Source organism: Vigna umbellata, unplaced genomic scaffold, assembly GCF_029865625.1.
Source record: "Vigna umbellata cultivar VRB3 unplaced genomic scaffold, Vumbellata_1.0 scaffold_836, whole genome shotgun sequence".
Lineage (NCBI taxonomy): Eukaryota > Viridiplantae > Streptophyta > Magnoliopsida > Fabales > Fabaceae > Vigna > Vigna umbellata.
The window spans coordinates 1-26,814 of record NW_028274601.1 but is presented as its reverse complement, the minus strand read 5'-3'; the positions used below and the strand labels follow the sequence as shown (position 1 = coordinate 26,814).

Below are 26,814 nucleotides of genomic sequence, written 5' to 3'. Positions count from 1 at the left end.
AAGCTCATTAACCCATTGCTTTAAGGTTTTGGGTAGAGAGTGGTGTTAATCATTTATATGATTGGACTCATATCTCATTAGTGTTTGTGTCTCCTCCTTATACTAAAAGTTCAATACAAATTTGGCTGCCATACTCAGCATGCTAGATGCCACCATCTGCATGTCTAAGATCTCCCATTACACCATTATCGACATTACATTTGATATGAGTAACTTTGTAGGAGTTGGAGGATGTATGTTAATAAAGAAATGTTTCATAATAATAAAGTCATGAATATAATCACTAACATGTCTTGTGAACGTCTTGTAACCTAAACATTTTAAACCAATTATAAGATAACAAGTTTGTATAACTTAGAGTTTAAACCTAGGTTGTATATTAAAAGAAACATTGATTTGCAATCTAATTTTAATCCATGTTTGTTTATGATGATTTATTGTATATGTGGGTGAAAGAGCGAGCAATGCACGACTTTGTTTAAGATGATTTGAGCGGAATTGCGCGTGTGGATAGGTGAGATGCAATGAAGGAGTGCTTATTGTTATCGTGCTGAGAAGAGAAATGAAAAACACATCACACATATGAAGTTACACGTTTGTCCTTTGATAGAAGCCATTAACATGGAAGAGAAGGAACTTTTGCAGAAGAAAATCGACTTTGGAAAGAAAAGAATAGATTCACCCCTCTTTATGTTTTCAAGAGAATCGATTATCCTATTTTACGAAACCAAAATCAATTATTCTCTCATGTCTCACCCATAATAAATTCTTATCAGTGTTCTTACATCCATGCAATTAAATCCTTCTCTACCATAACTGATTTAGTTGCATTTTGTGTTATTACTTTTTCATTTGTGATTTTGTTTGTGAACTAGTGCTTGTTGATGTGGTTGAAATAAATTGCATGGAAGACAAAAAAATAATAATTAAATAATAATAATAATAATAATTAACTTTTACAAACTTTTCTGTTATTTTCGTACTTCTAACCATATTTATTTGAAGACATAATTCACTTTGGCCTTTGTTTTTTCTTAAATTCACTTTTAAATATTTTTAATTTGAATTAACGAATTAGAATTGATACACTGAATTCAATTCAATTCAAACCAGCATCACGAAATAAACATAAGAATACAACTATAATTAATATCTAAATTGAATCCAGGGTGTAATTGAAAATGTTTTACCAAACAAATTCAGTTATATTTAAATAATATTGAAGTACGAATGTTTAGAATCATAGAAATATCAAATCTCAATAAGTAAAAGATGCAATCGAAAAATTAACTCTAAAATTTAGGAATCCATAAAAGAGTAACGAAGTAGAAAATTAAATTATATTCTAGAAATGTAAAGAGAAATAATAAAGAAGGAAGCTAATGAAAGAACTTGTATTGAAATTAATTGAAGTTGTATAAGAGTGTGAAAATAGTTGAAAGTGATCATGCTGTTCTCAAAGAACATAAATGACTTATCAGAAGTCACATTACAACTTTCTTTATGAATCTAATGAGAAGAGAATGTTTTTTTGGCTCAGACGCTTTTTCCATGTTCTCTGCTTCACCCAATATTAGATACACCGTTGTGTTCTTGACCACCAATCCATCACCAAAGTTCACAAATATCTCCACATTGTCTCCAGATTCTAAATTTGACATTATGTCATCCCAATCTTCATCTTTAAAGGAAATTACTGTGCCATGGTTGTGTATATGGAATGTACACTTTGTGTAATTAACAATTATGAAAGTAGTAAATTCAGGTTCAATGATCTTAGGAGTTGATAAATAAACAACACACAAAATCATTCCTTTCATATCACCATCTTCAGGCACAACGAAAGAAACAGAGTGTCCCTCACCCATATGGGCCATACAATAAGGATCATTCACAGCTGGGAGACAAACATCACAAGAATCACTGCTTGACACTACCTGCACCATAAGATAAAAGGCTTGGTCATTTATCTAATTTTTCTATTCAAATTCTCTTCTATAATCATTATTTTAACATTAATAATTACAAAGTGAGCATTTATAATCAAACAAACAACAATTCAGTACATAATCAAAACATACCGATGGTAATTAATCTAAACAAATATAATTGATAGTTTTGTTCTATATGTATCATCATTACGTCGTTAGTGATTTACAAAGCATTTATGTTTTTGTTTGTTTTAGTGTATTTCTTCGACGAATGGAAATATAACAATGGTGAAGCCAGTAAAATAAAGTAAGAAAGTATTGAAATAAAAGAAAAATCACTTGATTAGTTGATTACCAAAATCAGAAACTTCTAGACGAGGTTCTATGGTAATAGGAATTAAGCATGTTGTTCTTACCCGCTCTAATAATCATATTAAAGAACGTCACTCAATAAGATCTTTTAAATCTCTTCGCAGAACACTCAATCTATGTTAGTTATGGTTTTACTATTTATTAAACTTCCAAGTAAATACTATTTTAATAGGAATATGGATTTATAATCTATGTTAATCCTATAAATACAACTAGTATTTATGAAAAATATTTGATAAACAATTACTATCACTTTATTCTAAAATATCCTAACTCCCTTAGCATCAGATAATCTTTTGAGATGGATCTTGCATCTCAAAAGCAAGAAGACTCTTTTCAAACAAAAGGAACAATAAAAATACTACTTTCAGATCTTGCCATTTGTCCGTAAGTCCAAATTCAAGATCCCGCTAATAACAAGTGCTAAAATTGATTATTGTAGTTTGACTCATATATTTCATTAGGATTGATTTATTATGTTCTCTTGATTATTAACTAAAATGATATAGTGACTGTAAGAAACAGAGACAAAGCTAGAGAAGAACCTCAGATATGTTATCGCTCACAGCAGTGAAGAATTGATGGTATGCTCCAACACCAATCAAAGAACACCTGAAGTGCTGCTTTGAAATTCCTGATTCTGTGATATTCGCGAAATATTCAACTAAAATATTTTTCACTTGCTTAGATAATTGAAATTCGGTGTCACATGCTACCAAAACACTTCGAATATTTGCAAGGGTGCTAAGCAATGGTGCAATATCAATCGTATCATCCTCCATATCCATGCAAAACGAATGAATATAAGAGATGGGATTCATTATTGGGGACATCCAAGACCGAATGATAGAAGGAAAAATATTATGAGACAATCCCTCAAATCCACGTAGGGATATATATCCAATGCTTTTTGAGCTTACAATTGAGAAAGGAACTTCTTTCACGGCTGTATTTTCAGCAATTAGAGTTATCAAGGATTCCAACTTTGCTATATCTTTATCCATTATGTCAATCTTGGAACAACCAGAGAGAACGAAGGTTCTTAAATTTTCAAGTCATATATCTCTGTTGGAAGATTGTTTAGACTTGTACAGTATTTCAAATTTAGCAGTATAAGACTGTTGAGTGATCCAATAGATCGGTGTACTTTGCTCAATCTCGAACAATATTTGAAAATAAGGTGTTCAAGACTTGGTAATCCGGTAAAGTCAGGGGTTGTAGTTAAATGCTTGGAGTGACTGAGGTTAAGGACTTTTAGCGATGTCATAACCTGCACCAAGATAGTTTTTCATTTTAGAAATATTAGAGTACAAATTAAAAATGAAGTAATAGCAAGCTACTAATTTATTTTAATTAAGTTGTGTTTTAACGAGAAGTGGGTGGTAATAAAACCTGGGGTGTTTTCCAGAGAAATCGAAGAAGACTGCGTTTTAAATCAATAGCTATTGCATCATGCTCATAAAAGTTGTTAGGTAGACCTTCTGAAGAAAGCCCATGCCAACTGATCCATCTTAGTTTCTTAAGAAGGTACTCAGAATTTACAGTCGGTTGTTCCCTATCGGAGACATTGATAGGCAACCACTGCATGGCTTTTGTCCCCTGTGATGAAAATTCCAAATAAAAACAAATGTACTGCACAGGACAAAGTAAATGCTTTCAAAAGAAGTTTCAAATCACATGTAAAGAATGTTCTTACATATTTTTTATCCTTATCAAACCACAGTCGCCTGTTCTTCCCAAAATCCTTTCCTGAATTTTCATGAATAATTTGTATTCCGATGTGTTGTAGCGAAGGATGCATTCCTAATTTGTTATTCTTGTTAATTTTGACGAGGTTACGCTCGATGAGAACTCTTATTGCAATATCAGCGTCTACTCCACAGCCATTTAGAATCTTCCTTACATAGGGTCTGCTCTTACCAATAAAGAAACAACATATATCAAGGAATATATCTTTTTCCATTTCATTGAGTGAACCTTCGATGCTTACTTTTATTATCTCTCGAAAAATACGCCTGTAACCATCTGCATCTCAACCTTCTCAACTTTAAACAATACACTGTTCCATTCTTCTTTCGTCCTTTTAAATAAACTACTTCCAACGACTTCAAGAGCTAGTGGTAGTCCTTCACAATAACTAACTACTTTTCTGGCAAGGTCTTCGTATTCTTCTTTTGGTTTTGCTTCTCTAAATGCGTGCCAACTAAAAAGCTCAAGGGACTCCTCTTCGTTCATTGGCTCTACCCGAAAGTCAGAATGAACTTGATCTCTCAGCTTTATTCCATATGTTGATGTAACGATTATAACAGTTCCTTCAACTAACAATTTAAGACAATCCCTTAGGTCGAATAAATTATTAAAGTAATTTACTTCGTCAAGTACAATCAGAACCCTTTTTCCTAAAAGACTTTCCCGAATCATAGTTCTTCCCACATCAACGCTAGGAATCTCCACCTTTTGTTTTAGGACATCTAAAAGAAGTTGTTCTTGTAAACGAAGTTCCCTCTTATTCCGCTAACAGTGAAATATTTTCAATGAAACTTTTGTCCTTGAATGTCCAATGAATTTGATTGTAGATGGCTTTGGCAAGAGTGGTTTTACCGGATCCTTCCGGTCCCTGTATCTCTATCATACAAACTTCAGTGGATTTATTTTTGATAGTTCGAATCAGATGTTCCACGTGGGATTGTAATCCAACAGGAAATTTAGTAGCAGACAAGACTGGTAAATTAACAACGCTCTTAACAATTTTCTCCACTAATTCAGCATCACTCCTTCAAGTTCAAGAACAATAACAGAAGTAGTAATGTATTAAGAAAATGAAATCGGAGGCTTAAAAGATGGTTGATTGAGTGAGTGATGTACCTGTGATTGCTCTCATCCCATCCAAAGAAATTTGCAGCTTTGGTGAGTGCATGGCTCCACCTGGACATGCCATGCTCCAGTTCTTGTCTGAAAATGTTTGTTGAGCAGTTGCCTTCAAGGCTTTTCCAAAGTCACCCTTCTGAAGACTACATCAGATGGCTGGATTTCATAATATACGGGCAGAACATGTCGGCAATAAGTTTCGTGCCATTTGATGATTTGTTGAAGCTGATGAAGACACCAAGCAGATTGAGAATAGGTTTGGGTGAAAACAACAATTGCTACCCGACAGTGGCTGAGAATAGGTTCTTGGATGTGTGTTGACTTCACTGCATTGGGGTGATGAAGGAAAGTGGTGAGAGCAACAGTAGAGAGGGCAGAATTGAGATGAGAAACAAATTTTCTGTGGATGTCTTCTCCAGTGAAGTTGATGAGCACATCGTACGTCCGTGGGAGTTTGTATGATGAGGAGGCGTTATCCATAGAAAGGAATTGATGAGAGGTCAGGAAGAGTTAGAAGAGAAAAAAGCAATACTGCAATACAGAGGAGATGATTGCATCTTATAACAATTATATAGTTTTAATATTTTATTCATAAATGTTAAATACAATGTATAGAATACGAAGTTATAAAATGCATAAAGTGAAAGAAAAGGACAACTAGAAAATGATAGAATCGAAATGAGAAAGGAAAGGAGAAAGGGAGAATATAAAATAAGAAAACGATGAAAAAAAGGACTCAATTAAAAACTGAAAGCAACAAGGGTGTACGAAAAATAAATTAAAATCAGAATAAAGAGGATTAATTAAAGTAAAAAGGATAAAATGTAATAGAATAAAATAAAATCAGAACAAAATGGGAAAAATGAAAGACAAACAAACAAAATAAATCGAGATGGAAAAGAGATTAAAATAAAAAAAATAAAAATAAGAAAAACATAAAGAAAGAGAATAAAATAGCCTTACTTGATCCCTCACAAATTTTATTATTTAGGAATTCACACAACTAATACTGCAAGACAGAGAAGGAGACGTTAATACAATGTAATTTTAATCTTTTATTCATAAATGTAGAATACAATGTTAACACATATATCATCACATTTGAATTTTTATCACATTTTTGTTGGACTTTTGCAGTTGGTCACCAATGGACCTTGAGCGTGTCGTATCGGTCGTTAAGTTGACTTTAACGTGTACAGTATAATTATAATCGATTTCACTTTAAATTTTGAAGTAATTTGTCATTTGAACAACAGTATGATAGACAAAAGGATGCTAATATGTAATTGTTTTTAAACATTTCTAAAAATCTCGTAAATTGTCCATCTTGTTCATATTTTATCCTATTACGATAGAAAACAATAACTCTCAATAAGAATATTCTTTTCCAGTAACGAATATTATTTTTCTGTCTTCTTGATGTGTATTGGATTTGAATTTTAAAATACTCTTTTCCATGTTGACATACTACTAAATTTAACTAAGACTTTTGAATTATATGAACAAGTTTCGAGATATTCAATTAGTTTAATTATAAAATTTTAACGAGAAAAAAATAACAAGGGTGTACGATAATAAATTAAAATCAGAATAAAGAGGATTGATTAAAGTAAAAAGGATAAAATAAAGTCAGAACAAAATGGGAAAAATGAAAACAAACAAAATCAATCGAGACGGAAAAGAGAATAAAATAAAATAAATAAAAAATAAGAAAAACATAAAGAAAGATAATAAAATAGCCTTACTTGATCCCTCACAAATTTTATTATTTAGAATTTCACACAACTATATACCAAAAATTTTATTCATGAAAAAGGCACTTGCATATAAACATAACTTGTGCTAAGAAACTTTAATTTGGGCTTAAAAACTCAAAACTTTAATTTGACTTTGGGGTATCAAATAGGAAATTGGGTGACAAAAATATTTTTGTCGCCAAAATTTTTAAGGTAGTGTAAATAGTAAATAAAATCAAAAAGTTTATACCCAATTAAGCTCGTTTGCTGAAAAGCTATGAAATTAGGCTTTTATTTCATGCACCCCACAATTTCTTTCTTTCTTCCTGAATCCCTAACAATTTATTTTTAAAATAATTGTTGAGTTAGATATGTTTTTAGTCGCTCAACTTTATTCTTGTTTTCGTTCCTCTTTCAAATTCTCGTACACTTTGATATTTATTTTTAAAAAAATTATAATTTTTTGTCTTCCAAAATTAATCGGGATAAAAACATGTTCAGCGGGCTAACGTCTGACTATGTAATTTTTTCTTTTTTTTTTACATCAAGTCAATCTTTCTCTTAGCTTCTCTCCCTCGGTCTCCTTTCTTGTATTTTTGAGCCTCTTTCCCTCCTCTCTTCCTCCGTCTCTGGGTGTTAAAGTGTATACACTCACCAGACATTTCTCTTCCAAGGAAGCACAATGCAATTAACTCAAAAAAATAAAGTAAAATGATGGTCTTTCACCCTGGGATCATGTTCCATTTGGTGGTCGACCTGAGCATACTTGTTTCAGTGTAGATATTTTCCGGTGTGTCTTTGTTGCTCCTGGCTGTCTGGAACGCTTGCTTTTCTCCAATTGTTGTTGTTCATACTCGCCAAAGGAGGGGGAGGTACCTGCAAAGATACTCCGACGCTCAAGTCAGATGTGAGTTATGGAGCCTCAGCTCTCAAGAGAGTAATTACTGCTCTGAAATATTATTTAGGATCTCTAGACATAAAGAGAACGTACCTGGACCTTGGCCCTGTTACTGTATTTATAAGCAAAATAAGAAATAACCACCTTACCTAAAAATGTGGTTAGTGGCTTTATAAATATCTTAGATATTTTATGTAATAAATATAATATTTAAGATAAAATATCTTACTACATAACATGCCCCCCAAGTCCTAGTTAACCGTTCCGTTTTACGAACGTGGTAACTATAGGACTTATGAGTTTGATGGAGGTTGTATTCGCTGTATTAGAGAGCGTGAACCAAGGAGGACCGAGCAGTAGAGGCTGTATAGCCGAAGGTCACAGAAGCTGAATGCTTGAGGCCACGGACGGTAGAGGTCGAGTGGCATGTGAGGCCGAATGATTGAAGCCAAGCGGACGAACGTCAATGAGGCCGAATGGACAACATTAATGGCGTCGAACGGCCGAATACTTGAATGCTCGTACACAATACTTGAACGCTCGTACACAGGAATTGTCGAGCGGTTGAAATCAAAAGGAGGCCGAACGGTCGACTGCTAGAGCGCTCGTAAGCAAAGGTCAAACATCTTTGAGGCCGGACGGCCGAATGTTGAACGCTCGTCCGGATGGATTGTCGAGCGGTTGAAATCAAAGGTCGAACATCTTTGAGGCCGAACGGCCGAATGTTGAACGCTCGTCCGGATGGATTGTCGAGCGGTTGAAATCAAAGGTCGAGCACCTTTAAGGCCGAACGGCCGACTTTGTGAGCGTTCGTTGACATTGATGGTCGAGCGTTGAGGCCGAATGACGAACGCTTTCGATGTCGAACGACAGAATCTTTGAAAATTTTATGTTCTAGGGCGAACATAAGCTAGGCTAGAGGATGGTCCCCTAGGTTTGATGGTCTGGGTGTTCTAGGGCGAACATCTACCAGCGGGAGTGTGCCCCTTTGTTCAATGCGCCTGGGTGTTCTAGGGCGAACATCTACCAGGTCTAGGAGTGCTTCAGGATGAACGGCTTTCAGGTGTCCGCTTTTATGTACAAGATATGCTTATCTGCACTGTAAGAAATAATATTAAGCATATAGGTGAGACCGTTTGGTCTAGTTGCAAACCTGGTGCCCGAACGCCAGTGAGTCCGAATGACCGAACGGCCGACTGTTTGGCATCGATGTTGAGCGAAGCGACGAACGCTCCAAGCCGAGCGTCCATGAGATCTAATGACCGAACGATTTATCCCAAGAGAACGAACGTCGTTGGCGTCGAGTGGCCGAAGGTTGGAGCGCTCGTAGCCGTGAATTGTCGAGCGGTTGAAATCAAAAGGAGGCCGAACGGTCGACTGTTTTAACGCTCGACACAGTGATTGTCGAGGGGTTGAAACCAAAAGGAGGCCGAACGGTCGACTGCTAGAACGCTCGTACAGAGATTGTCGAGCGGTTGAAAGCAAAGGTCAAACATCTTTGAGGCCGAACGGCCGACTGCTTGAATGCTCGTACAGAGATTGTCGAGCGGTTGAAAGCAAAGGTCGAACATCTTTGAGGCCGATCGGCCGACTGCTTGAATGCTCGTACAGAGATTGTCGAGCGGTTGAAATCAAAGGTCGAACACCTTTAAGGCCGAACGACCGACTGCTTGAACGCTCGTACATCGGGATTGTCGAGCGCTCGAATACAAAGGGCGAGGACGAACGACTGATTGCTTGAACGCTCGTCCACAGTCGTTGTCGAGCGTTCGAGTCGGGCGAGGACGAACGGTCTGTTGTTTGAACGCTCGTCCACATTGAGTGTCGAGCGTTCGGATACAAAGACGAGGACGAGCGGCTGCTGTTTGAACGCTCGTCCACATTGAGTGTCGAGCGTTCGTTTCCGAAGGGTGAGGACGAACGGTCTGCTTATTGAACGCTCGTCCACATTGAGTGTCGAGCGTTCGGATACAAAGACGAGAACGAGCGGCTGTTGTTTGAACGCTCGTCCACATACTGATTGTCGAGCGGTTGAGTAGCACGTGAGGTCGAGCGCTAGGGACCGAATGTCGATGATGAGCGAAGAGACGAACGCTCGACAATCTAATGGCCGAACGATTGGCCCTAATAGAACGAACGTCGTTGGCGTGAGGGCGGTTTGGACGCTCGACACGTGAATGCTTGTCACATGGCTTGTCGAGCGGTATTTGAACGTTCGCTGAAATAGATTGTCGAGCGGTATTTGAACGCTCGTTAACAAGGATTGTTGAGTGGGGTAGAAACGCTCGTACACGAGAATTGACGAGCGGTCGAGCAGTGTGGACGCTCGTACACACGAATTGACGAGCGCTTTGCGAACGCTCGCTGAACCAAATGACGAACGCTCTAGGCCGAACGTCAGAGGAATGCAATGGCCGAACGTTGATGTCGTACGAGGGGCTGAATTTGGGACGTTTCAGGACGAGCGTCATTGACGTACGCGAGGCTGTATTTGGGACGTTTCAGGACGAACGTCATTGACGTACGTGAGGCCGAGTGGGGGACGTTTAAGGACAAACGTCATTGACGTACGCGAGATTGATCTTGGGACGCTTCCGCACGAACGTCATTGACGTACGCGAGATTGAGCTTGGGACGCTTCCGGACGAACGTCATTGACGTACGCGAGGCTGAGCTTGGGACGTTTCAGGACGAACATCATTGACGTACGCGAGGCTGGACGTGCGCAAGACGTGGATGACGCGATTGTTGCGGAACCGAACGAGACGTGGATGATGTGGAGGCAGAACCGAACGAGACGTGGATGGCGCGATTTTTGCGGAAGACGTGGAGAATGGGTCCGACACGCGGTTTTCTTGGAGGCGCCGAAATGGCTTGTCTCCGAGTTTGGGAATTTAGGGTTTTCGGTTCTCAATCTCGATTCTGATCCTTGGGGTTTCGATTCCTGTGCAAAGAGTTCGCCATTTTGAATGCGTGAAGGTGGCGAGGGCAGCGACGCAGTGATTTGAAAAAGTGGCGGCGCCGTTGAGCTTTGGGTTTAGGGTTCCTGCTGTTCTCCGATTTTGGGGTTTGGGATTTTGTGGAAATTGGAAAATTAGGGATTTCTGTTGTAATTGGGTTTTCATTGATTGGAATTGTGGTTTTGATCTTCGCAGCGGCGATGATGAAGGCGGCAGCCCTCTCCGACGAAGATTTCCCACGTTTACCGACAAAGGAGACGGTGAAGCCAGATACAGTTCCGATGCGTCACAGTCCCTGCACCAGTCTTCAACCCGTTCTTGAATAATTGGATTGGGACATTGTTGTTTCCTCCAAATGGAAGGGAAAACTGGGGTGACGGCGTCGAGATTAAAAGAGGCAGTGAAAGAAGTTTTCTCTCCCGCAAAGGGTGTGATTTAGCGGAGGTGCTCACTGGCGCGATTTCGCAGAGGTGCTGGCGGTGGCGTCAATGGCTCGCGGAGGAGATTCCTGGCAGTGATGCGGCAGTAGCTTTATCTGAAGAAGGGATTCGTCAAGGCCGAGGCTCCTCTTGTGGCTTCTTTGGGTTGGCACTCGGCCCCACGGTGGGCGCCAAAATGTTTCAGTGTAGATATTTTCCGGTGTGTCTTTGTTGCTCCTGGCTGTCTGGAACGCTTGCTTTTCTCCAATTGTTGTTGTTCACACTCGCCAAAGGAGGGGGAGGTACCTGCAAAGATACTCCGACGCTCAAGTCAGATGTGAGTTATGAAGCCTCAGCTCTCAAGAGAGTAATTACTGCTCTGAAATATTATTTAGGATCTCTAGACATAAAGAGAACGTACCTGGACCTTGGCCCTGTTACTGTATTTATAAGCAAAATAAGAAATAACCACCTTACCTAAAAATGTGGTTAGTGGTTTTATAAATATCTTAGATATTTTATGTGATAAATATAATATTTAAGATAAAATATCTTACTACATAACAATACTTATAAAGCTTCTCATTAAACAGTACCAAGAGATCCTTCTCAATCAAAGCCCATTCTCGTCACAGGCATCCTTCAAGAACAAAGCCCAATTCATCTCAGTCCCGGTCAAGTAAAACGCTCTGGTTGCAAGTTGCAAGTGGTGATGATTAAAGAAGCACACGTCAGCAATGGCAAAATGCACTGTAATTGAGGTGACGGATATGGTGGTTACTATAGTTAACTTTTTGTTTTCTGAGGCTACGATTTCATCTAATCTGCTTCCAATGTACCTATCACGTTATGCTCATGAAACAAAAAGGGAAATGAGTAAATTCTAGCAAACACTAGGATATTCAACCATGGTTTCTTTTTCATTTTAGTGCATAATTTTGTCTTGCGTAAAAGATAATTTTGTTGTTATATCGAACGAAATTAATTATTTTGAAATTACTTTCCATAAACATATCTACACATACAAAATTATTATTACTAGTAATTTATAGTCGATGTTTTTATCTATTAAAGAAAATGTAAATGAGAATTTAATAATTTAACGTTAAAGGTACAGTTGAAAGTTTTGATTTCATTAGCAAGAAGCAAAGCAACGGAAATCTGAGCCTGCACGGTCTCTTGGGATTCCCCTCCGGCCTGCATCTCCATCGTTGACACATGTTCCATGCAGTTACTCACCTCCTTCCCCATCCCTCCTCCGCCTTCATCCATCGCTCCCTTCGTCACCACCCTCCGCTGGTCACCCGTCCTTCTCAGCCGCCACCTTCTCTCCTCTAAGCCCTCCTCCAACCACCTCCTCCTCGCCGCCAGAGACCGGCAGGGCCGCATTGCGCTCCTCGATTTTGGCCTCTAATGTTAGAATTACCTAACAATTAAGTGACTCATGTGAAAATAAATAAGGGTTAAAATGTGATTTAATATATTTGAGGGACTTAATGGCAATTACAACTTGATGGAAGTTGTATAAGAATGGTTGAAGGGTTCTGTGTCCCTGATGCACACAAACACAAAATCAAGAAGCTCTCTCTTCCATTAGAAAGCCATCAAGAAAGTCTTGAGAGAATTAAGGTTGCATCAAGGGATAGATTGAGTAAGGAGTTGAAGCAAATCAAGAATTAATTAGCATGGATCAAGGTTAGTAATTTCTTAACTTGCCTATGTAATTATGTTTAATCTAGTGAGAATCATAAATTCTTAAGATCCTAATGTCATGTAATCATCAAGATCAATGAAAACTTACATGTGGTATCAGAGCTTAGGTTGTTAGATTTATGATTCTCCTAGAATAAAGAAATTTGATTCATGATTTTTTCCTAAAAAATGATGAAATTGTGGTGCTGGAATAAATGCTTTAAGTTGTATATATAAAAAGCTGCATATTGAAATTATGTGTTAGAGGTAGAAGATGATGAATAGTGTTTTTGGGAAGAAATGAATAGTATGGATTTGTAAGCTTACGGGAATGCACCCAAAATGCTATCATTAAAGGTTTAAACTTTATGAATGTTGGACAAACCTTGTTTGCCGTGAATGGTGAAGGTGTATTGAAAACTTTTGCAAAGCTTTTGTATTTTATGAATAGTATATTATAAAAAAAAATAAAAAATCAAAATCAAGTTGGACATGGTCTGCCACACACGTAAATGAAAGGGAAGTTTCTTGTTTTATATGAATTGGTGTTGAAACTTTGCAAAATGATATCAAACGTGAAGTGCAGCATAACAGTAATAATAATATAAATTATTTATGCAAATTTAAGAGAATTAAAGTCTTTAAGTGATTAGAATTAAAGGAAGTATTATCACTTTATGAAATTTAGTCACTTAAATTGAAATTAGGTTTTCAATTTTAATTATGACACATAATAAATTTTATGTGAATAAATATATTGTTAAATTAAAATTAACAAGGATGCTATTTATGATTAATAATGAAATAAAGGTTATTATTATTTGAAATTAATTATGGTAAATTTTGTTAGTCACCAAAGTGACAAAATTTTAAAGTTAATTTAATTTCAAATTATTAATGATTTTATTTCAATTACTCATTGTATGGATGCTAAATTATGAATAATTAATTTATGGGTTAATTGAAAATTCATTATTATAAGATATTTTGTATCATCCAAAGATGATTATTTGATCTTATAATTAATGAGTATGATTGTAGATAATTTTGTATGCTCGCTAGATTTATTTATATACCCAAAGGTAGTAGATGATTCTAGTTGATGCATTTTTAATTATCAGTAAAGATTTACAATTATTAGCATCATTATGCTTATGTTTGTGTATTAATGGATCTCCCAAAGGAGAACACTAATATGCATAGAATGATGATTAAAGTCTGAATCTGTATTTATGACTCAAAGCATTAATGATTAGCATGTATTAATTACAGTCCCCGTTCCGGTATCTTTACACTCGCTCGCTACGTCTGTTCCGGTCTTTAATGGATTAAAGTTCCCTGATTGGAGTGAACAAGTCCAATTTCACTTAGGTGTATTGGATCTTGACTTGGCTCTTCAAGTTGAGAAACCGGCTGCTATCACTGATATTAGTAGCACTGAAGAGAAAGCTCATTACAAAGCTTGGGAAAGATCAAACAGACTTAGTCTAATGTTTATGAGAATGAGCATTGCAAGTAACATCAAATCTGCTATTCCGAAAACTGAAAATGCAAAAGAATTTATGAAATTAGTGGAAGAGCGCTCCCAAACTGCTGACAAGTCCCTCGCTGGGACATTGATGAGTACGTTGACCACCATGAAGTTTGACGGTTCACGTACTATGCATGAACACGTGATCGAGATGACAAATATAGTAGCAAGACTTAAGTCTTTGGGAATGAAAGTGGATGAGACTTTTCTCGTGCAGTTCATTTTGAACTCACTACCGTCTGAGTATGGTCCATTTCAGATGAACTATAACACCTTAAAAGACAAATGGAATGTGCATGAATTGCACAGTATGTTAGTTCAAGAAGAGACCAGACTTAAGAACTTAAGAAGCCACTCTGTTCATTATCTAAAGAATCAAGGAGCTGGAAAGAAATTTAAGAAACATGTAAAGGGTAAAGGACCATTAAAGATTGACGAGTCCTCAACCAAAATCCAGAAGAAAAATGATAAATGTCATTTCTGCAAGAAGCCTGGACATTTTCAGAAAGATGCTTAAAGCGTAAAGCTTGGTTCGAAAAGAAAGGTAGCATAATGCTTACGTATGTTTTGAATCAAACTTAACTGAAGTTCCCCATAATACTTGGTGGATTGATTCTGGATGTACGACTCATGTTTCTAATGTGATGCAGGGATTCCTTATAATCCGAACCATAAACCCAACTGAGAAGTTTGTCTTCATGGGAAATAGAGTGAAAGTTCCAGTGGAAGCTGTTGGGACTTATCGATTATTCTTGACACTGGATATCACTTAGACCTGATGGATACTTTTTATGTACCTAGTATCACTAGAAATTTTTCTTTGTCTAAGCTTGATGTTGCTGGATACTCTTTTAAATTTGGGAATGGTTGTTTCAGTTTGTTTAAGCGTGCCTGTATGATTGGATCTGGTACACTTTATGATGGTTTATATAAATTGAATTTGGATAATTTATATGCTGAAACTCTTATGACCTTGCATCACAATGTTAGCACTAAACGCAGTTTAGTGGATGAACGATCTGCTTATTTGTGGCATAAACGTTTGGGACATTTCCAAAGAAAGGATGCAAAGATTAGTAAAGAATGAAATCCTTCCAGATTTAGATTTTACTGATTGAATGTATGTGTGGATTGTATTAAAGGCAAACAAACAAAACACACAAAGAAAGGAGCCACAAGAAGTACACAGCTTCTTGAAATTATACACACTGATATATGTGGTCCGTTTGATGTGAATACCTTCAATAAAGAGAAATACTTCATCACCTTCATTGATGATTTTTCGCGTTATGGATATGTCTATCTACTGCATGAGAAATCTCAAGCAGTGAATGTCTTGGAAGTTTACGTAAATGAAGTAGAAAGACAATTAGACAGAAAGGTGAAAATTGTCAGGTCTGATAGAGGTGGTGAGTATTATGGAAGATATGATGAAAGTGGACAACACCCTGGTCCATTTGCTAAATTTCTTGAGAAACGTGGTATTTGTGCTCAATACACAATGCCAGGCACACCACAACAAAATGGTGTATCAGAAAGGCGTAATCGAACCTTAATGGATATGGTTAGGAGTATGTTAAGTAATTCATGTTTACCTGTATCATTGTGGATGTATTCATTAAAGACTGCCATGTATTTGTTAAACAGGGTTCCCAGTAAAGCTGTTCAAAAGACTCCTTTTGAGTTATGGACAAATAGGAAACCCAGTTTGAGACACCTGCATGTTTGGGGTTGTCAGGCAGAAATAAGAATTTATAATCCGCAAGAAAAGAAACTGGATGCAAGAAAAGGGTATATATTTTACTGTCCTAACCATAGTACAAGAATTGTTGAAACTGGAAATGCTCGGTTCATTGAAAATGGTGAAACTAGTGGGAGTGTAGATTCACGAAAGGTTGAAATTACAGAAATTAAAGTACAAGTTCCTGTAATTGGTACCTCTTCTTCAAGAGTTGTTGTTCCTCATGTTGTAGAAACACACAACAATCAAGAAGAACAACACATTATTACTCCCATGATCGATAATGAACCAGTAGTAGAACAATCGCAAGAAATAGTATTAAGAAGATCTCAAAGAGAAAGAAAGTCTGCTATTTCGAATGATTATGTGGTTTATTTACGAGAGTCAGAAAATGACTTGAGTATTGATAACGATCCAGTTTCATTTTCAGAAGCCATTAATGGTGATAATTCTGATAAGTGGTTAAATGCTATGAAAGATGAGCTTAAATCGATGGTACAAAATGATGTATGGGATCTTGTGGAATTACCAGAAGGATGCAAGAGAGTTGGGTGTAAATGGGTCTTTAAGACTAAACGTGACTCTCACGGTAATATTGAACGCTACAAGGCCCGACTTGTTGCCAAAGGTTTTACTCAGAAAGATGGCATTGACTATAAGGAAACATTTTCGCCTGTTTCTAAGAAAGATTCTTTCCGAATTATCATGGCATTAGTAGCTCATTATGATCTTGAGTTGCATCAAATGGATGTCAAAACTGCTTTTCTGAATGGGGATTTAGAAGAGGATGTCTATATGGATCAACCGATGGGGTTCACTGAAAAAGGAAAGGAACACATGGTGTATAAACTAAAGAAATCAATATATGGACTTAAACAAGCTTCCCGACAATGGTATCTCAAGTTCAATGATACTATTATATCCTTTGGATTTAAGGAAAACACTGTTGATCGGTGTATATATCTAAAGGTCAGTGGGAGCAAGTTTATATTTTTGATTCTATATGTTGATGATATCTTGCTTGCAACTAATGACCTTGGTCTGTTAAGTGAGACTAAGAAATTTCTCTCTAACAACTTTGAAATGAAAGATATGAGTGAGGCATATTATGTGATAGGAATAGAAATATTCCGTGATAGATCACAAGGATTGTTAGGTTTGTCTCAGAAAGCATATATTAATAAAGTTTTAGAGAGATTTAAGATGGATAAATGTTCAGCATCTCCCGTTCCAATACATAAAGGAGACAAGTTTAGTCTCATGCAATGTCCAAAGAATGATTTGGAACGGAAACAGATGGAAAATATCCCTTATGCATCTGTTGTTGGGAGTTTGATGTATGCTCAAACATGTACAAGACCAGATATTAGTTTTGCAGTTGGTATGCTTGGTAGATATCAGAGTAATCCAGGAATGGATCATTGGAAAGCTGCAAAGAAAGTTTTAAGATACCTACAAGGAACAAAGAATCACATGCTTACTTACAAAAGATCTAATCATCTTGAAGTGATTGGATATACAGATTCAGACTTTGCTGGCTGTATAGATACAAGAAAATCTACATATGGTTATCTGTATCTTTTAGCCGGAGGAGCAATCTCATGGAAAAGTGCGAAGCAGTCCGTCATTGCTACATCCACTATGGAAGCTGAATTTGTGGCATGCTTTGAGGCCACTATTCAGGCTAATTGGTTGCGGAACTTTATTTCAGGACTTGGAATAGTTGACAGTATTGCCAAGCCGCTGAAAATTTATTGTGATAATTCCGCAGCAGTCTTCTTTTCTAAGAACGACAAGTATTCCAAAGGTGCTAAACATATGGAATTGAAATACTTTGTCGTTAAAGAAGAAATTCAGAAACATAAAGTGTCAATTGAACATATTAGCACTAATTGTATGATTTCTGACCCTTTAACAAAAGGGTTACCGCCCAAATTATTTGTTGATCATGTAAAGAATATGGGCATTATGTCTACCATTGAAAGTTGAATGTTAATGTTATTAATGCTTATGTGACACTTGAATTCTTTAATGTATAAGTTTCTGAAATTTGTATTTGTATTTTCTTCTGTATGGTTATGTATACAAATTATGATGAAGAAAAAGAAACAAATGATATTATTGTTATTAAAATGACATTATGTTTGAACCCATTATGTATTTAAGTTTTCTAACGTCATATTAAAGAGAAGGAGATGATACAGTAGTACATGGAAGGAGACATATTGGTTGAATGATGTGCGACCGCCATGACTCTTATTATTTCTATATCTTTAATTATGAATAATGATGAAGCCAATTATGTAAAGTCCTCAAATACGCATTATGATTATTTATTAAATCACAGAATGTTATGATATCACAAGAGTCAAGTGGGAGAATGTTAGAATTACCTAACAATTAAGTGACTCATGTGAAAATAAATAAGGGTTAAAATGTGATTTAATATATTTGAGGGACTTAATGGCAATTACAACTTGATGGAAGTTGTATAAGAATGGTTGAAGGGTTCTGTCCCTGATGCACACAAACACAAAATCAAGAAGCTCTCTCTTCCATTAGAAAGTCATCAAGAAAGTCTTGAGAGAATCATAAATTAGCATGGATCAAGGTTAGTAATTTCTTAACTTGCCTATGTAATTATGTTTAATCTAGTGAGAATCATAAATTCTTAAGATCCTAATGTCATGTAATCATCAAGATCAATGAAAACTTACATCTAAGTCCGCCATGATTTCGTATATGTTTTTACTTTTTACTATTTTTGAATAGTTTTTTGTTTATTTGAGCAATCTAAGTAAGAGTTTTAGTAAAAGTCAATATAAATTATCCAAATAAGACTCTTGTTCTGATCAGAGAAGAATTACAAAACTTATAAAAATGCATCTCAGATTTGTATAAGTTTAATAATCACACACTACAGAACTTCTAATAAGTATGCTTCGTCAAACTAAACTCCTTCTTGAACTCTACAAGGTCATGAATGGATGCCCTCATTGAAGCCGAGTCAGGATTTACCGTCGGTGTGACGGTAGGGGGTGGCGTTGGAGGAAGCGGGAGACCTTACGGCCGCTAGGGAGAGCAGAGGAAGAAGAGGGAGAGAAGCTCGGAGATGCAAGGAAGGAGACGGATGGAGAGAAAAGGGAGAGAAGCTCGATGCAAGGAAGGAGCCGGAAGGGAGAGAAGCATGGGAAAAATTGACTCCGAAAAAAAAAAATGACACTGACCGGACGTTAGCCAACTGAGTCTAATTATATTTTTTTTACGGACAAGGATCAAGAGATTAAAATCATGTTTAACCCATAATCATTTTATCTTCTAGAAAATTGACTTTCAAATTATATATTTCAAAAGTTTTGAAACAAAGATTTTGGAATTTTCGAAATAATATTTCTGAAATAAAACTTGACAAATATTATTTTTTAATATTTACTAATATAATAAAATAATTATTTAAAAATATCAAATAAAATATATTAAGATATATTTTTTCCAAATTATATTTTATTATAAATATTTATTAATTATTAAAGCTTTTTTTTGTAGAAAAAATAGAGAAAATTACAAGATTCAGTTTTTATTGATTGTTCGCTCTTCCTAGTTTAGCCAAATTTCTTCATTCTTTTCCATGCTTTTCTTGCCTTCTTACAATGCTTAGCTTGACTTCACTTCTTGTGATTTTGATTATTTTCTATTCTTTGATTTATCTTTAAGATTCATGAATCTTTAACCAATTTATTTCCACACCTCAATAAGCTTAACTTAAATGCAGTTCCACTAAGACACATCAAAATATCCATAGAATATTTATGCAACAAAAAAGTTATTTTTATCATGTTTTTGTATCTCATATTCAATAAACCCAATTATAACAAATCCTAATTAAAATATTTTTTTTAAAGTATAAAAACCAATTAAGAATCCAATATTTAAGGCTAAATAAGGACATAAATATGCACTCATCACATAGCCATGTTCATTGTGGTAAGATCTTTGGATTTAGATATTATACCGTGACTTTAGGTTGCCATTTTCTGTTTCAACTCTTCAAGATTTTGTTATTCAGTTCTTTCTCGTCAAAGATCTTTCCAAGAGCCAACAAATGATTCACTATGTGGGTAAATCTTTTCTGGATATCATAGATGTTTTCTCCATTCTTTATTCTAAACATCTCATATCCTTGAACAAGGGTATTCTTTCTTGATCTCTTAATTTCATTTATGCCTTCATGTCTCACTTCCAAGACGTCCCACATTTCTTTAGTTGATTCACAAACTGAAACTCTATAGAATTCATCGAGGGTTAATGCAAAAGATATAATATTTTTTTGCTCTCACATCACAATGTGCTCTCTTGTTTTCATCAGGAGTCCATTAAGAGAACTTTTTGGGTGCAGTCATACTATTTTCAATCTTTGTGGGTTGAAAAAGTCCATTTATTATAACATCCCATACACCTTTGTCTACTGATTCTAGACAAATTTTCATTCTAATTTTCCAAATGGGTAATTTTCTCTAGCAAACAAAGGTGGTGTATTTATAAATGCCCCATCAACAAATGTTTGAGATATATTAGTCATAAGAGGATCTTTTTAATCGATTAATATTCGATTAACCAACTCTTATTCAAATTGTTAAAAGTGTTAAAACTAATAGGTCTCAACTAAGAAGAGGTGAATTGGATTAAAATTTTACACCTACCCTTCTTTAAAAAAAATGCAATGTATATTACTATTTTGAGCGAACTTTCTTAATCAATACAATATGTAAAAACATGTAAAGAAAGAAATGCATGATACACACAAGATTTTATACTGGTTTGACTTAAATGAGAATACATTTAGTCTTCTTCGAAACAACTTAAGTTTGAAAGAAAATACACTATAAAGATGTAGATATTAGAAATTACAAGTTTGCCTATGCAACATTAACCTCTAACAATCAATAATCACTCTTTAAGGTAAAGCTTCACGCAATCACCCTTAACCCTTGCCTTCACAACAATTATACATAGTAATGATCAAGTTTACAACAAACGTAAAGGAAAGAAAGCACCTCAAGTGTATATTTCAAACCAACAAAAACCACACTAATTCACCACTCATCTACATTTAACCATGCTTGAAGGTTTCTTGTCTTTGATTTTCACTTATGAAGGTCTTTTGTTCTCCAAAAATGCTTTCAAGTTATTCTTGCTTCATAAATCAAAGTTCTGAGTTGCTTCGCCGTATTACATAATAAAGACAAGACCCATCTATATACAAAAACATGATACTCATATTTTTAATATATTTTGATTTTAATATAATGGATTAAAATAGAGAGCAAGCATCTCTTGACATACATTTTAACATATTCAATAATAAGTTAAGGTCAAGTATTTCTATCTCCTTCCACTTCAGACATCATCAAAAACCAATCAAACAATTTTGAACATCATAAAAAACCTATTACTAATTATGCTCCCCTCTCAACTTCCATATACTAATTAGACAAATCTAATAACATATATTAAACAAGTTTGTCAATACATTAATTAAATCAGTCTAACAACTCACATTACCTTAGTCTATTCGTATATTAATTTATATTGTTAGCAAATCAACTCCAAATATTGCTCCATATCATTTATAGCTTGCACATATTTTATCATTTATACTTTTACAAACTCTACTATTTATATTTTTCTATGCTTATTGGACTTTTAAACCTATAAATTAATTTTAAGGTTGATTCTATATTCAAAACTTAATTACGAACTTAAAAATATTTATTATTATTTTTCTCGATTTCTAATTCTCTTTTAATAAACATATGAACCAACATCAATCAATCCGTACGTAAACACATGTTTAAAACTAGCATAATTATTAAAAAATTCCATCATTTTCACTTTCAACATTCAATTAAGGTAACCGTGACAAATTGTAGGTGTTAATATTTTTTCTACACTTAATTAACTTCTGAACTAAATTTTTGTTTGAAGATCATTGTTTCTTTTACAAGCTTTCTAAAATAATTCTTAATAAACTATTGTAGTGAATCTCCTGAGTTTTTTTTAATGATTTTCAAAATCCGGTGAAAAAAGGATTATCAATCAGGGACAATAATAATTAGTAACCAAAACAACTTGATATACATTATATAATAAAAGAGTAACCTATAACAAACTAAATTTAAGACTACATAAACGTATATATATGATAAACCTACCTATAACAAGGAAACTCACTTGATTTAAACCCACATTTCCCAAGTGATATTCATTTGATGATGTGCTCAACCTTCAATATTATCAACACCTTGACTCAACTCAATAAGAAGATTGAAGGATCATTTCCGAAAACAGAGCCTGGACCTAAGAAGTTCAATTTTAGGTTAGAACACATTGATCTAAAAATCCATTTTGTATTTTTAATAAAAATCCAAATACACATAAGACACATATAAATCCTCAATTTTACTAATTTATGATTTTTAAAAAGGAAATTTGATGTAATTGTGCAATAATTATTAAAGCATTCCAAAAAAATAAAAATAAAAACTCACCAAAAAGGCATTTTGAATTCGATGAAGCTCCCTGCTGACATCAACCACATCCATTCTTTCTTTTGGTGATTCCACAGCACAGGCAAGTCCAATTTTAAAAAGTGAAACTAAGCACTTCTCAACATTTGGATTAAGATTCCAATCATTTTCCTCAATCGGAATAAGTCGCGGATCCAAAATTTCAAAAAGTTTACTGGGAAATGAAATTGCAACAAAGTTACAAATATTTTGACCATCTTCAAACATTTCATCAGTAGGTCTTCTCCCAGTAAGCATTTCCAGCAAAAGAATTCCAAAGCTGTACATGTCGCCAGAAGTTGACACTTCAGCACCCACTCCATACTCTATCATTATACAAAACTATCAATACACATAAGAAATAACATATTCACAGCACAAACTTGTGAGAATTCAAAGCAACTAAACGATTCAAAAACAGAAGAAAATACCTGGAGGAGCATAGCCAACAGTCCCCTTTATTGCAATTGTACTTGATTGTTTGGAGGTGATACCTTGGATTGTTGAGAGAAGTCTTGCTATGCCGAAATCACTTACATGAGCAATCATCTCATCATCAAGAAGGACATTGCTTGGCTTTAAATAACAATGAATGATCGACTGCTCACATTCATGATGAAGATATTGTAATGCAGAAGCTACGTCAATCATGATACTTAATCTTTGTTTAAGGCTCAATGTTCTTGGATGCTCAACACTTGTTGTGGTAGGATGCAACCATTGCTCCAGGCTTCCATTTCTCATGTACTCAAAGATCAAAGCTTTGAATTCTTGACCTTTATAATCTGTGCTGGAAAACATGTCAAAATCTGAACAAGATTTCGATGTTTATATTTTTTAGTGCATTACATTCTGCCACGAAGCTCTTGGAGCTCCTTTCTTTGCAGGTTTAGAACCTTTACGGCAACAACTCTGTCTTCGAGATCAGAGTTCCTTTGTAGACAGAACTGAAATTCCCACTCCCTATCAAGTTTGTAGTTGAGAACCCATCAGTTCCATTGTACAAGCTTTGGTATGAAACTTTAGTGTCGGAGTGTCTTTGCAGGTACCCAACCCATTTTTCCTCAAAGAGCTTTACACAGGAAGGAGACGCGACGGCAACAGTATCACTGGAAGGAGTAAAGGTGATTCATTACACACGTATCTCGGCCTACACAATTCTACCGAAACAAAATATAATAAAATTACAACATATTAAACTAAATAGTAAAATATATAATTTTATATGTATATATAAATAATATTGATTCTAAACGTTAGTTAATGTTTTTTAGTGAGTCAAACTTACCTTAATATTAGTTTTATTCTACTTGAGAAGAAGTTTTGGAAAATAGTTTCTTTTGGATCCACTTGATGGAACTTCCTAAAAGAGAGCTTTTTCATGAACGAGTTAGGAATCCATGAATCACATATCAAGTTGACAATCTAACTGGGAGATAGTGAAAGAGGTGAATGCATCTTATAAAAATTATATAATTTTAATCTTTTATTCTTAAATGTTAAAACAATATTAACATCTATATAATGACATATGAATTTTTATCTAATTATTGTAATACTGTTAAGTCAACATATATAACTGATTGGTTGTGGTTTAATAACTTCAAAGAGTGTTGGTCACATTTTTGTTGGACTAGGTCATTCTCTACGGGTTGGTCATCAATGGACCTTTAGCGTGTCGTATCGGTCATTCTGTTGACTTTAACGTGTAGTATTGGTTATTATCTTGACTTTAAATTTTCTTTTCCCATCTTATTTTCTAGATTTTCCCATTTTTAAATTCAACCTTGCTAGTCTGGCATGTCTAAACTCATAAAAGACGTGAGAAGTTATAAAACGTTCAACAATTTAATTATATTCTAATTCACTTATTTATATATAACAACTTTAACCGTAAAAATTACTTACGATCTGAGATGCATCTTATACACATCAGTTATTTTTGTCACCTCTATTCTTATTCCTTGTTGCGGTTAAATATTTTTCTCCTAACTTTATCTATTTTTATTTTGGATCCCTGAACTTCTATTCTTATGTTTTCGTCCCTGTACTTCTGAAAATGTTGTTTTTAGACAGGTTGAGATGGTCATATAAATATTCTTTCAAGCATTACTCTTTAGCTGAAATGTCCTAACGAGTGTCCCTACAAGAAGAAAATTCCACACTACGCGGTGTGCTGGTGAAAATAAGAAATGTGCAATTAATTAATTTTATATTTGAGAAATGTTAATCTATTTTGCAAGTTGTTGATGGATTTTTTTATCTTAATGGATCTAATTTAGGTTAATATGATCTATATGTCGTAATAGCTTATTAAGATTTGATTTTGTGGTTATCAGTCTAATATCGTTATAACGCAATTAATTTTATTATTATCTCTTCAGTTTATTGGTATTTATTCAATTTCGAGGCCATCTAAGCCCTAAATAATACACTTTTCATTCCACTTTTATATATTTCTTATTTTTCTTCTATTTATTTATTTTTATTTAATATTTTGACTTATATGACCAGAGAAAATGTTTTATGGAATTTGGGAAATTATTTTAGAATGGAGATGCAAATGATATCTAAAAAAAATATAAGGAAAAGAAAGCATTTTAAATAACTTCTATCCTTTGTTTGAACTACTCTATTTGATGTATTTATTGTGGCAAAAAGACATCTAGTATAGAAGACTCCGAATTAATATTTTAGGGGAGAACCTATTAGAATATGGCAAGTATTATATTTACCCATCAAAACTAGAATTTTATATAGGGCTGGGCAAAAATAACTAATTTGTACTTAATTATTGTTAATTATACTATACTAAAAAAACTAATTTGTTTTTACTAAAAGTTAAATATACTACTTTATAGTTTAGTTTTAAAAAATCGAACCTATGATGTTTTCGATTCAGTTAACTACGAGAATTGTGTTTTTCCATCCCTCTTTCGTTTCCAATTATTCCTAAAACGTGTCCTAGTCCGCGTTGCTCACCATGACGCTGGTAGCGAAGGAGAGCTCGAACAAAACCTCAAAGTGATCCTGCCGTGACACTGTCCTAGCTCGCGTTGCCCACTGTTGTCGTGGAAAGAGAGCTCCAACGATAACACATGGTGTCTTTGCAAATCATTAATAATTCGGTATCATTCAAGTGGAGAAACATATATTTTCTCGAAGTCTTTACGGGGACTGAAAATGAATTATAATTGTAACAAGCTTTGTATAAACAATATGTATGCATCAACTTGAGAGAGAGTGCTATATATATTAATTTATTAGATATCTTATCTTATCTTTAGTTAGTTTACTATTCTTTATTTGTATTTTAGCCCTAGTCCATATTTCTTCTCACCAGTACAAAATAGGCTTCTTAAGTATGTTATTTTGTGCTTTTTAAATCTGTTTTAGAACAGACTTAGATTCGGCAGACTTAAATTTTAAATCTGTTATTAAGCAACAGACTTAAATTTTAACTCTGTTGTGAATCAACAGACTTAAATTTTTCATCCAAAATTGCAAATCCAATATATATTCCATTACCACCTCAATCAACCACCAAAAATTCATCTTTCTTATATAAATTTCCATACACAATAAGATAAAATTGGAATATAATACAAGTAATTATTCTCTCAATTCAATTCATCTAACAATAAAAAAAAAATACACTAAGAACCCATAAATCCAATCACATTCTTTACATAATGTAATACAAACTAGAAATAGAGAAAGAGGAATTAGAGTAATTAGTAATCACTCTCAAGAAACCCTAAAACCCTAAAGATTCTTAACCCTAAAGATTCTTAACCCTAAAGATTCTTAACCCTAAAAATCACTACAACACAATCGTGACGGGAGCGGCAATAGGAGCGGCGACAACCACAGCGACGGGAGCGGCGACAACCGCGACGGGGGCGGCGACAACTGCGACGGCGGCGGCCACAACCGTGACGGGGGCGGCCACAATCGCGACAAGGGCGGCCACAATCGCGACGGGGGCGGCCACAATCGCGACGGGGGCGGCCACAATCGCGACGGGGGCGGCCACAACCGCGACGGGGGCGGCCACAACCGCGACGGGGGCGGCCACAACCGCGACGGGGGGGCGGCCA

At 35.1% G+C, this 26,814-nt stretch overlaps 2 protein-coding genes and 1 pseudogene across 4 annotated transcripts; 1 reads left to right on the top strand and 2 right to left on the bottom strand.

Annotated features, from left to right (window-relative positions):
- Positions 1 to 1,380: 1,380 nt before the first annotated feature.
- LOC124837950 (disease resistance protein RPV1-like) lies at positions 1,381 to 5,681 on the bottom strand (annotated as a pseudogene). The gene is made up of 5 exons (XR_015783196.1): positions 5,169 to 5,681; positions 4,000 to 5,077; positions 3,696 to 3,902; positions 2,849 to 3,573; positions 1,381 to 1,937 (listed from the first exon to the last, which is right to left on the bottom strand). The product of XR_015783196.1 is annotated as a disease resistance protein RPV1-like (transcript).
- Positions 5,682 to 12,328: 6,647 nt separating this feature from the next.
- LOC148190523 (uncharacterized) lies at positions 12,329 to 19,421 on the top strand. 2 transcript variants are annotated; one of them, XM_088102837.1, is made up of 3 exons: positions 12,329 to 12,879; positions 14,149 to 14,951; positions 15,058 to 15,208. In XM_088102837.1, exons 1-2 carry the CDS (start codon positions 12,870 to 12,872, stop codon positions 14,922 to 14,924), a joined length of 786 nt encoding a protein of 261 aa, XP_087958963.1. In that variant the 5' UTR covers positions 12,329 to 12,869; the 3' UTR covers positions 14,925 to 14,951; positions 15,058 to 15,208. The 2 variants fall into 2 exon arrangements, 1 of the variants encoding a protein (XP_087958963.1); XR_015783195.1 differs by lacking the exons at positions 14,149 to 14,951; positions 15,058 to 15,208 and adding an exon at positions 19,125 to 19,421.
- A 2,839-nt stretch (positions 19,422 to 22,260) lies between these two features.
- On the bottom strand, positions 22,261 to 23,552 carry LOC148190522 (putative LRR receptor-like serine/threonine-protein kinase At3g47570). The gene is made up of 2 exons (XM_088102838.1): positions 23,146 to 23,552; positions 22,261 to 23,040 (listed from the first exon to the last, which is right to left on the bottom strand). Exons 1-2 carry the CDS (start codon positions 23,513 to 23,515, stop codon positions 22,661 to 22,663), a joined length of 750 nt encoding a protein of 249 aa, XP_087958964.1. The 5' UTR covers positions 23,516 to 23,552; the 3' UTR covers positions 22,261 to 22,660.
- Positions 23,553 to 26,814: the final 3,262 nt, after the last annotated feature.

Coding starts and splice junctions, on each gene's coding strand:
- LOC148190522 (XM_088102838.1), bottom strand. CDS start 23,515: ATGTTTTCCAGCACAGATTATAAAGGTCAAGAATTCAAAGCTTTGATC. Junction 23,041..23,145: donor TGTTGGCTATGCTCCTCCAG/GTATTTTCTTCT, acceptor GTATAATGATAG/AGTATGGAGTGGGTGCTGAA.